General features: G+C 44.2%; 1 protein-coding gene across 4 annotated transcripts in view; it reads left to right on the top strand.

Moving 5' to 3' along the window:
• The window catches only part of RNF220 (ring finger protein 220), a 210,053-nt gene that overhangs the window by 173,681 nt on the left and 24,320 nt on the right, over positions 1-12,052 (top strand). For all 4 annotated transcript variants that reach the window (XM_014307895.2, XM_005423116.3, XM_005423117.2 and 1 more), the window contains 4 exons: positions 5,307-5,403; positions 6,393-6,479; positions 7,774-7,829; positions 9,557-9,635. In XM_014307895.2, the coding sequence (XP_014163370.1) occupies positions 5,307-5,403; positions 6,393-6,479; positions 7,774-7,829; positions 9,557-9,635 (319 nt within the window). The remainder of the gene's footprint in view (positions 1-5,306; positions 5,404-6,392; positions 6,480-7,773; positions 7,830-9,556; positions 9,636-12,052) is intronic.

Consider the following 12,052-nt stretch of genomic DNA (forward strand, 5'->3'; position numbering starts at 1 on the left):
CTTAGTTTTCTTCCCTGGCTTTCTTTGGAGTGATAATGAAATATAAACATATAATTAAATGTATACAGAACAGCTGGTCACCAAAACTGATCTGCCTAGGTAGGAGTTGAGGAGCAGAGGGGGGGCACAGTAGGTCTCTGTTTTCCTACCTGTGCTCATTAAATTAGTCTGGGGTTGTTTGGGTCTGCAGTGCTCTGGTTGTGTTCCCAGTCTGCCCCTAAGACTGCCAGTTTCCCTGTGAGTTGTGCCTGTGCAGGAGCAGTGCTGTCACAGCACCTGAAGCAGCATATGTTGTCACTTGGACCATCTGCTACTGAGTGTGATGGTGAAAAGGAGGTGCTTGAATGTGCAGTCCTTTTATCTGTCCTGTGAATCTGCTTATATATCATGTTAATAACTCTTGATCTTAACCTGGGCCACCCTTCACTGGAGAGTTGATCAGGTGACCACTCATGAGGGGGACTGCATAAAGGAAGGGAGATTTGAGAAGCAGTGCAGAGGTCAGAGAGGATGCTTAGGCATAGGGGACAATTTGAGAGAAAGAAAAGTGCTTTTATTTTATTTGCTTCCCCTAAGAAGGGGAAGGAAAGGATTTCTGCTGAGATTTATCTACAGACATTATTAATAGGTGCATGGAAAGAATGGGAAGTGTTTTTACCTTCAAGCTCAGCTGATTCCTGTAGCCTGCCAGCGCTTGAAGTTGGCAGCAGTTACGAGACATGCGAGTTTTTCCTGCTTTTCTCACCTCTGAGTCAGTATTTCAGAAACACTGTTGCTTGTGTAGAGTACCTAAATTTTTCAGAAAGTAGCAAGAATTGGTTCTCAGGCAGACTGCTCTGAGACCAGCCCAAGCAAAGAAAGCTGTGTACACAGTGCTAGGTAAGTGATGTTGATAGGTACATTCTGATTGATGGGCGAGTTTGTCTCCCAAACTGTCACAGGGTTTATAGAGGTGCCACTCAATACCAGTGCTGGAATTGCTTGTCAGAGCACCTGGCTACAAGAGCAATGGGGATTGGAGACAGAGCTGTAACTTTGTTTTTTCTCTGCTTAATGGCCCCAGCGTCTGACCTGCCTGTTCACTCCTGTTTGTCTGGTCCTTAAGGAGGCAGCTGGGATTAAGACTGTCAGAGAATTGTGCTGCTTTAGCATCAGGAGGCTAATTGTATTGGGGCTGGCAGCATACGACAAGGGGTTGCCTCCTACCAAATGCACAGCAAGAGCAAAAAATTCTCAACAAGGGACAAGAAAGGTATGGAAGAGTCTGCACTGGATGTGTTCTTTTTTCATCTAAAAGCAGCATTTTCAAATTCACATGTGGAATTACATTCCTCAGGCCTTGGGTGACTCCTAAGAGTCAGAGCTGCTTCTGTGAATAACAGATCACATCTCTTATGAATTCCTGGGTCAAACTCACAAGTTAACATTCAGTTGTGGGATTTCACTTCGTTAACACGTGGGAATAAAGTTCTGGTCCCGTGCATTGACCTCTGGATAACACACTGGCTTTAGAGGTCTCTACTCTAGGCAGTGTTGCTGATGGCTGTGAATTATTGTGTGACCTTCAGAAGCAGAGCCTTGCTGGAGGAACCCTTCCCTGTTCTCAGTGCACACTATTGAATTGCAAATCACCCCAGTGGAGTTGGTAGGGGGTCTTGTGGAAGCTCTTGTCCTCTGCACTCCATTTCACGTTTTCCTTTCTCCTGGATGGCAGTGTACACCACCGGCAGGAGCTGGAAGTTGTGAGCCCTCTTTACATTTGGGCTGAGTTAGTGAGAAGCAGGTGTGATCCTTTTGGGCCTTCCTTGCATTTAGTGGTCTTCTTAATCCATTTATAACAGCACTTGTCCAGAAATCTGGTTTGAATGAGCCTGAGATGAATGAATAATGTCAAGCAGTTCAGACGTCAAATATTTGAACAGCTGCGTGGGTGTTTTCACTGGCTTTGTGCATGGAAGCAACCCCAGGAAGTAAGACAAGGAGGGTCAGGTTGAAATTGTGGCACCAAACCCGATCCCACTGGAGCAGGCCTCAAAATCCATCCCTGCTGCAGAATGAAAAGGTATTATAGGATGCTGGTTGCCAGCCATTCATTCCCCAGGTGATGCTGGGCCAAGCTTTGCATCCCATTTTTTAGTATTTTGTTGTGTGCAGGAGCAGTACTGGGATTTATGGATCTTTTGATTTGTATCAGAAACATGTTTTGTGGCTTTTTTGGTTTTCCTTTTTATTTAAAGCAGATTCGGAAGTCCTAAAACTGATAGCAGAACTTATATTCAGAATATTTTTTGGATTCATGGAGATTACTTTGTTTAACATACGGTTTTGACATCATTGGTTTTTACCATGTTGCAGTGGACTGCACTTGGTCACATTAAAAAAATTCCATATTAAGTGAAAAACTGAGAGTTGGATCACCTGATTGCACCTTCCTTTAGGTGTTGGTCTGAGAGTTCTTGTCTGATCAGAAAAGAAAATTTACCTTTTCCTTGTCCCTCATTTCAACCTTAGAACTTCTCTGCAGTGCACTCTGAGTGAAAGGCTCTCTCAGATCATCCCAGTGTGTATTTGCCGTCATAACACACGCTATCCAAACTCTTCCCTTGTACACTCCCTGCTTAGGAAGTATAGTAGTCTGCTGGCAGTGCAGCTAGGCAATAGAGCTAGATTCAGCCAAAGCTCTGGAATATTTTCCTTCCAGACTTAAAAGGGATTTTCTTAAATACAAAGGTCTTGAGAGCAAGGACACAAGGATTCTGAAGACAAGGTGCCTTAATATTTGTAAACTGTATTGTAGTAAGCAGATCTTCTCATCTTAAGCTCTAGCCATAAACCACCATTTGGCTTGAGTCACTTGGAAACAAAATTGATGGAAAGATGCATGTCTGCTGTGTGCTTGGCATCCTTGCAGAGACAGTAACAAAGGGGTGGTCCCACTTCTGTTCACTCATTTGGCCACCTTCCCCCCACCAAGGCACTTGCTCCAAGTATTCATTGTCTGGCTAATGTTCAGATCGCCCCCTGGGACTGGCCAAGTCACAGCTCCAGCTTTGCATGATTTGTGTCTCCCATAGCTACAAGAAAAATGAAGACCTGTGTGTCCAAAGTTTATGGCCTTTGAGAAGTGATGGGCTAAAGTAATGCCAGGTGCAGGGGATGGTGTTACTGCAGGTTAAATGCCATGCCTATAAATTACCACCCCATCGCCCACTCTTGACTTTTAAAGCAGCTTTGAAAGACTATGCAGCTTCTTTGACAGGTCTCTCTTACCCCTCTAAATCTTCTCCCAAACATTGTGATGAACTGAATGAGTCAAGATTTACTAGATGAGCCATTGCAGCAAGAGGAGGCAGCTTGTGACACGTGTTGGCTGGTAGTGTACAGCCAGTATGTGAAACCCTCTGAAAGGGGTGTGCTGGAAAAGGGCTGCCCCAGTGACACCATGGGGCTGACCTACAGGCACGGCTCCCACAGTACCTGGCATAGATACAGGTGCTGCATTGTTGGTGCTAGTTGTGTTACCTCTGCTAAAAATTTAGGCTGGCAATTACTTTGAAGTAAAAGGTAGTTTATGCTTCTAGGGAAAGGTTAGTCTTAAAATCATTGTCATGCTACAGTTGTCACTCGTTAAGGACCTTCTTGATATTCAGGGAAGAGAAATATCAAATCCATATAAACAAATTTTATTGGGGGCTTAATGAATCAGTGAGAGCATCCGTTCCTAGAGAGCGACAGTAAAGACCTGTGTCTGCATGGTATCCTTGGAAATGAGACCTTTGCTTTGTCCTGTTGTCTGCACAGATGCAGACCATTAGAAATACAGTTCACTCTTCTGGGCTTCTCTTAAGTGCGCTGGTGAGAACCCAGTGGGATGAACAGACTCAGACATTTGAAGGCCTGAAAAGGATTTCCTAAAGCTTTGGAATGTCCTCATTCTTCAGACATGCATCTAATACTCAGTGCTTCTAAATGCAGAATACAGGCTAACATTATTATAGAGCCATAATTGCAGTACGGGACCATAGGGCTTTTGGGGCATTGGTGCAAGGCCAAGGCAATATCTACCTTACCCTTTCAATCTTTGCAGTTGGGATGTGTTCCCTGGTCTACCACAGACTTAGGTCACCAGCCTCTGGATGTGCCAGGTGCTTCAGGCTCCAGCAGGTACCTCTGTCTGAGCCGGGTGTCCAGCTCTGCTGTCTGGACAGGGGTGTTAAGTGAAGGAACATACTGGAGGCAGCTGCAGTGAGTACATTTCTATCTGCACAGCTAATGTACCCAAAGAGCTTAGATCTGCTGCAAAATGGGGACCTTGAGCACAAATGGGGACCTTGCAGCCAGCACCTTGGAGTTCAGGAGGTCTTTGCTTAATATCCAGTCTTACAGGAGGGAGCATATTCAGTGTTAGCTCTCATAAAGAGTAAATATGCCTCCTGTAGTTCCTCTTCTATTAATAAACCCTAGGCAGAAAATACCATGTGAAGATTCATCTTTGTAGACATTTGTGCAGATTCAATTAAAAGAAGCCTGGTTACAGTTTACAATGTGCTTGGGACCAAAGTAAATGTAGAAATTGTTAGAAAGTGGGAATTGATGTACAAGCAGCCTCAGGTGGAACTGTAAGTGGTTGCTTCCTGCTGGAATTGGAAATGGATGTGTGCCTGACACCCCTGTGCTGGAAGAGCAGAGCTCTTGATGAGTCGCATTGCAATTTGTTCATGTAAGTGCTTGTGAGGAGCTGTTAATGACAGAAGTATGATTTTTTTTTCCCCTCTTGTGGGAGCAGGTTTGCTGTTCTTAAATGTTTTAAATTTTAAAAATCTAAGCCATGACTAAATGTATTTCAAAATTGAAAAGCTGTTTCTAATTGTATTTTAGCCTCTGCCTGCCCTCTGCATCTGAATTAAGAAGTAATTCAGAACATCCTTGTGGCCTTCTCTTACCTGCTAGTAGTGTGGATTTTGCATTAACTACTTCTGTGAAAAATAAGTCTTTCCTATTAAGCTTCATTGCTTTTTCTGCCTTTGAGAGAGACCCTTACAGTGACTCCAATTCTAAAATAATTCATGTGGAGACCTAAAAGTTGAGAATGTTCCGTTTTCAATGTTGGGGGCATTTGGAGCATAAAATCTAAGAAGTTAGAGCATTTCTGTGAGTGTTCTTGTGCTGTCTTTGTAGAGGGCACCTTTTATGAGGCTGTTAGTAAAGGACAGCCTGCAAACTGGTGCTGTAGCACCTTTCTTGGGAGATCTGGTGCACTTCATTTCCAATTCAAATGCTCACCCGTGTGTTTTATTTTCTTTCAGGGTCTGGGTTTATCATGTGCAGCGGGAAGGAGAATCCAGACAGCGATGCTGACCTGGATGTGGATGGAGACGACACACTCGAGTACGGGAAACCACAGTATCGTTTTTGAAAGGCTCTAACTGAGAGGGAACCCAGAGGTGCATCTGCCCCAGGAAATGGGGGGTAATCTTTGTCCAGCCCTACTGGAAATGACACAGCCTTCTCCAGTTACCATGTTACTTGAACTAGGAGGGGTTCCCCATTAGTCCCTTTGAGATCCTGCTGTTGATACAGCACTGCTTCAGACCTGGTTGAAGTCTATAGGAGACATAACAAGGGATCAGTTAGAGTTTCTCTGTTTCTTAAACAATCTGTTGCCTCCATCGAGGTTTGTTCTATATGGATAGCTTTTCCTGCTTCAAGGATAGGAATTGAGTTTATTTTCCACAAGACACCCTTTTGTTTTCAAGGGGTTTGTGCAGTAAGCACTATTGACCTTCCACTCTGTGAGATTTGATTTTTTTTTTCCTCTTTCATTAGACAGTTCATGGCCAGAACTATCATTAAAGGCAGATTTTGGGAACTTCTCCATCTGGGAGCAAGCTCTTTGGGCACAGCTCTGGGAGAGCTGTGACCAGACTTCTGCCCCACAGCAGTTGTAATAGGCATCAAGGAAGAATTCCTGCAAGGGCATTAGACAGACACTGCCTTAGGTGTGATGAGGGGCAATGTACAGCTATAGAATTAGGTTTTATTGAAATCTGTACCAGCCTTTAGGATTGAAGCTCCAGCCCTCCACTGGTAAAAGAACTCTGTACTTCAAACAGAAATTCTGCAGGTTAAGTTTGCACGGGTTCAGGAACTAGTTTTCCAAGAAACTGTGGAATCGTGTTACTATCAAAAGATTTCTGTTTCTCTCCAACTAAAACAAAACTTTAATCCAGAATTTAAAAGCAGGCCCCTTTGCAGATACCAACCCCTCTATTTCTTAAGGTGTTCCCAGTTGGAATTAATGTGTTTCATATCCCAGACAGTGTCCTAACCATCTGAAAAGCTTTTCTACTATCTGCACCAGGGCTGTATCTTCCTTAACCCTTTGTGCTCAGGTACACAGAGGCAGACATTATCCCTTGCACTGGAGAAGAGCCAGGTGAAGCCAAAGAAAGGGAAGCGCTCCGAGGTGCTGTTTTAAAGTAAGTATCATTTCTGCCTTTCTAAATTACTGCGTTCATTACTCTTGGAGAGTCTTAGTTTGTGGAAAATACCCTGTTCACTTGAGTGCAAGGGTTGCAACAAGAGACTTACCAAGAAGCACAGTCCAGCAGGTGGGTCTGTTTCTACCTGTGCAGCCTCAGGAGAGCCCCCTGTACACTCACTCTCTCTGAGCCACCCCACTGCCCTGCCAATGCCAGTTCTTTGCTCTGAACAGTGCTGGACAGAGGATGAATTCTGGTGATGAGGAAACTGTGCTGGACCAAGTCCTTATGCATCATCTTGCTTCATGATGAAATGTGGCTCTTAGCAGTACAGTCTGATGCTGTTGGAATCTTGGTTGGCACAGTAGGAGTCTGGCATCCCATGTGTGACTTCATTGCATCCAATTACATGTGGGGCATGCAAACTGATCCTTCTGTATTCAGCTGTGGGTTGGGGCAGGATGTGTGCTCTGCCCACATCCATATGTGGAGGATGTAGGCAGCCAGCATTCAGGGCACTCAGGGAAGCGTTCCAGGCAAATAAAATGAGCCTTAACAGGGAGCTAGGATTGCTTTCTAAGCCCCCTGCCCTGCATAAAACAGGACTTAAATTACCCCTCTGTCTCTTCCACTGAGTGATCTTGTGGGGTCAAGGTTGAAGTGATTGATAGAGCAGTGAAATGAAATTTTCTTACTGCTTAGCCTGTCGCAAGCACTAGTTCAAAATTAGGTTTCACTCCATAGAAAAGTGGCATTTGCCACACTGGATCCAAACCATTGGTCTGGTCAATACTTTGCTGTCCATGCTAGTCCAAAAGCAGGGCCACAAAGATGCTGAAGCTCCTTCACAGCTAGGAGTCTGGTGTTGTAGCAGGAGCATTCTTGGTTCTCAGTGACTACAGACACTTAGTGCTTGGTGAGAGAACTGAGGGCCTGAGGCCAGGAGATCCAGTCCCTTCATGTGGCTTGCACCTAACTCATTGTTTTGCTGTTTGGACAAGATCCTTCCTTGTGCGTTTCCTGGACTTGTTTCCCCATCTCTACAACTCAAGAGGTGATGTTGTTTGTAAAAGCACTTTGAAATTCTGTTGAGTTTCTGTAGAAATGCAGTGGTGTCACTGATGCCATGAAGCATGAGCCTGCTTTTTGGCTGGCCAGCTGCTCACATTTTGAAACTTAGACTGTTGGATAGAAGTATTAAGAGAGGAGTGGTTGGTGGAGGGGATAGCTTTTCCTGAGCAACAAAATTTTTTGTATTCAACCTTTAGCATATTGTCCTTTTCTCTTTTAGTGGTGGCACACCAAGTACTCGAATAACGCCAGAGTTTTCTAAATGGGCCAGTGACGGTGAGTGTTGAAACTGGAAATTGTTAATTTATATACTGCAGGGGGACAGATAGATAGTCCATGTCTTCTGCTTGCCAGTACTTAGGAGAGGTAGTTACTAATACCCTTGCAGAGTTTCATCAGATAGGTAGGCACATAAAACCACACTATCTTTTTGGAACTTTACAGCACAATTAATTGTCAATAATGGCAGCTGGGGAAGTTCCCAAAAGTGCCAGTTGTCTCTCATCACCATGCCTTAACTGGTATGGTGATGAGAGATAGGGTTTGCATTGACTTGATGTCATGTCACTGAAAGGCAAACTGCTGTATTACAGAGTAAGCTACCAGAGCCTGACAATGTGATGGCGGTACCTGCTGTGTGTTTAAACTATACAGGTGCATATCTTATTGGATTTTTTCCAACAGCTTTTTCTTCCCTCCTTTGAGAGGATATGTTAAGACTTGTATCTTTTGGGTAGATCTTGTCCTTGCTGGCCTTTGTATGGCAAGAAAAGCCTACCACTATGAAGCCTTCACCTTTGGAGTGGAAACTCTAGGATCTGTCCTATTCATGACCTGTAGTTGAGACTCCAGAGCAAAGGAGTTAATGTGAATATGTACCTTTGCATACAGTACTTGAAAGCTCATCAGATTGAGAAGGAGGGGGGAAGTGTTAAACCCATTTGACTGCTGGGAGTTTTTATTCAATGCCAGCAGCACTGTAAATGTAAGCAGCAACCTAGTGGAAATATGAGAATAATAAAACCTGGCGCTTTCCAGCTGTAGATGCCAAATCCATTTCCAGAGCTGGGCAGTGCTGCTGCAGCCCCCTTAGGAAGGAAACTGAAGCTCAGCGACCTGAAGAGACATGTCCCAATGATTTTGTTCCCTGTTCTGTTCCTGTCATGCTTTGGGCATTTGATTCCCAGCCTTGAAAGTACCTACAAGATATAACTACTTGCCAGTGGGAATGGGGGAAGGGAGCAGAACCAGTTTTGCCAAGGGCATGATGGTTAAATGGAGAACATAGGGTATCTATTGCAGGCATTTCCTTCTGTGGGATAGGCAATCACATTTATTTTCTGTGATATAGAAGCGCTTGCTTGTAGGTATTACCAGCTTTAGTAGCTGTAGCCATGGAGGTGATAAGGAGGCAGCCCTGATGACATTTGCTATGAGCTGTTTTCTTCATACCTTTTACCTGAATCCACGATGATGAACTTACAACCCTGGGGCTGGTTCGTCTTCTCATCTCCACCTGGTGTCTCACACCCTCTCCTGTGCTGGGAACAGCCATGATGAGGAGACTGTTCTGTCATTCTGGTTACCTGGTATATATTTTTCTGCTTGTGTCTGTGAGGTCTCAGCAAATGGGAGAGGCTGAGAGCAGGGTCTGGGCTGGGTGGATTTGCTCTAAATCCACCTTTCTAGAAGAGCACTTCCATGTGGCAGCTGCATCAACCCTTCTGAATTAAATCCTGACTTAAACAATGGGTACATCAGTGGGGGGGTCAGATCACTATGAAGAGCAGTTGTATTTTGAGCCCTGAATCAGAGAAATACACTGTCCAGAGAGGGCCCTCCCCTGCCAGACAAGGACACTTAGCATCAGTCACTTCTCTATATCTTACAAGAACTGGCATGAAAGTGACTCATTGGAGTCCTCTGAAATGGTGACTTGCTCAAATATTTTATTGGAATGATTTAATGTTTTCTTACTAATTTTTCTGTTCTTCCCTCCACAGAAATGCCCTCAACGAGTAATGGTGAAAGCAGTAAACAGGAGACCATGCAGAAGACCTGTAAGAACAGTGACATTGAAAAGTGAGTGTGAAGTGGGTAGCTTCTCTTTTTCTTGTTTTAAAGAGCCATAGTGTCCCATCTGGTGCTCCCAGCAGCAGTGGTAATCTGAAGGTAGGCATATTTGAAGCTTTTACCACTTAGAGGGGAAATTGTGCTGCAACACAAAGCCTGAACTTGGAGCACTCACCACTGCTGTGTTAACAGAGGGCTTGTGGGGAGTTCTCCACCAGGTATCTATGAGGGCAGGTACCCAGTGACATGGAATTGGGCACAGCTTCCAAAGGGCTTCTCCACTGCAAATTGCCTTCTTTTAAATTACGTAAATAGATAGATCCATGCTTGCTCTCTCTATCTTCCATCTTTCATCTCTCAACAAAAGAGAATCTCCCCCTAGCAGCACTGTTACTTGGAAGAAGTCTCACAGAGAGAATTTCTTTTTCCTTAAGATCTGTATTGAGCCTTTGCATGGTTCCTAACAGAAATAATGTCTCAGTTTCTGAGTTTTTTACCTGCAACCCTTTCAATGATTCAGAAATTTCAGTCACAGTGTTTTAATATACAGCAGTGGAGGGACTGCTGGGCATCTCCTTTCCTGTCCTTTCTGCTCACTGAATGTGCTGCAGCCTAGTCTGAAATAGAAATAAATGGATTTATCTGTACTGCTCATTTGAGTAACAACCTCTGTTCTAAACCTTATTTCACGTGCTGCTGGGGTAACTTACTGCTTGGACAGATTTGATGGTCCAAGCCTAAAACTACAGGCTGTTCTCTGCTGCCATGGACTGCATTAGCTGGGATGGGACAGTGTTTTAAGTTGATTAGTGCCTGATAGAAAACATTGTCCCAAGATCAAGTGAGAGACCAAACAACTTGAATGAGGTGGAAGCAATGATGTGGTGGTGGGTTTTAAATATTATATTCTGGGGTGACATCCACTGATAGTTTGGGATGGGGAAACATTAGTGGTGTAGCATTGAGCTGACTTTAGAAAAAGCTATCAGTTTTCTGATGTAGTTCATTCTCCTCCTGCCCCTGGTCCTGACATGAGAGGTTGCATCCCTCGCACATTTTTGCGTCTCTGACATTTCAGGCAGCCTGGCAGAGTATATGTTCACAATCAGAGTTAATTGGGGAAACTCTCTGCTGTAGAGGGAACTTTACACTGCTTTGCTGTCTTGGCACTTTCCTTTCTACAAGAGCCCTTTTCCTTTCTACAAGCCCTTTCTACAACTCCCATCTACATGTCCCAGATGTTGGCTGTCTGCCATTCAGTGCTTCTCGGTCAGCAGACTTTGGCCAAGGACCACTGAGTCTGGGAGCCTGCAGGTCAATGCAGAACCAGCTTTGTCCTTCGAGTGAGCCAACCTTTGCATGCTGTCTTGGTGGCAAGGACTCATCCCTTCTGCCCTAATCTGTCAGCCTCTGTCTCAGCTGCTACTTGCCTTCCCTTTGGGCCTCCTGCCTGTCAGTGCAGCAGCCCTCCATCCTCCCAGATCCACTCCTATTGAAAATCTTTAAACTGTAGGAGCTGAAAGGATTTGACATTTTCCAGAACACTTGAGCTCAAGTGATAAAATTGACATAGCTTTAATAATCTGATCAAAGAGGCTTTAGCTAGCACCTTTTGAAGGGTCCCAGAATCCTTTCCAAACAACTCTCGTGCTAACGCTGCTGTGACGTGCGGAGAGCGGGCGTCTGTGTGTGTCTGTGCACACACACACCTTGCTCTGCAATAACCTTGCCTGCTGAAGATTCAGTGCTGCTAAAAGTCAGTAAAACCCAAAAGAAATTACAGGGAATTCCTCAAATGTCTTGTTCAGTCTTTCCAATAATGTTAATTTTTGAAAGTAGCATAGGGACCTTTTCGTTTAAGGTAGTTTATTTCACCAAGGTTCAGAAAACAAGACAGCGTTTCAGGTGGAGAATTCCTAGCTACCTTTTTTTTTTCTCTCCTTTCCTTTGAGATTCATGTGTGATAAATAGTTTCTGTCCTGCCATTTAAGGAGTCTGAATGCTCTGTGTGCTTGTCTGTGTAGAGGGGTTCTGTTAAATTAATTGATAACAGGGATCAGAGCTAGAAGCCTACAGAAAAGGAGGGGGAAGGGTTTCTCACTGTCTGGCTGCTTCCCACTCTGCTGCTGAGCCATGATATATGGCGACCTAGCCCAACAGGCTAAATTGATTCATCTCTAGTTCCTGTTTCTTAATCTGGAGCTAAATTGGTTTCATTTTTCTTGTTTTGGGTGGTGCTTACAGGAAGTTTTTGGCAGCATCACTTTACTCCATTGTTTGTAACTTCAGTTTTTGCTTTTAAATCTGAACATTATTGATTGGCATGTTAAACCTTGTGTAGCATCTGATTAGCATTTTTAAAATTGTCCAGAAGCACATGGCTTAGCACCTGTGTCAGCTGTGCTCTCTGTTTAGAGCAGGGGCTA

The sequence above is a fragment of the Geospiza fortis genome, unplaced genomic scaffold, assembly GCF_000277835.1.
Source record: "Geospiza fortis unplaced genomic scaffold, GeoFor_1.0 scaffold333, whole genome shotgun sequence".
Lineage (NCBI taxonomy): Eukaryota > Metazoa > Chordata > Aves > Passeriformes > Thraupidae > Geospiza > Geospiza fortis.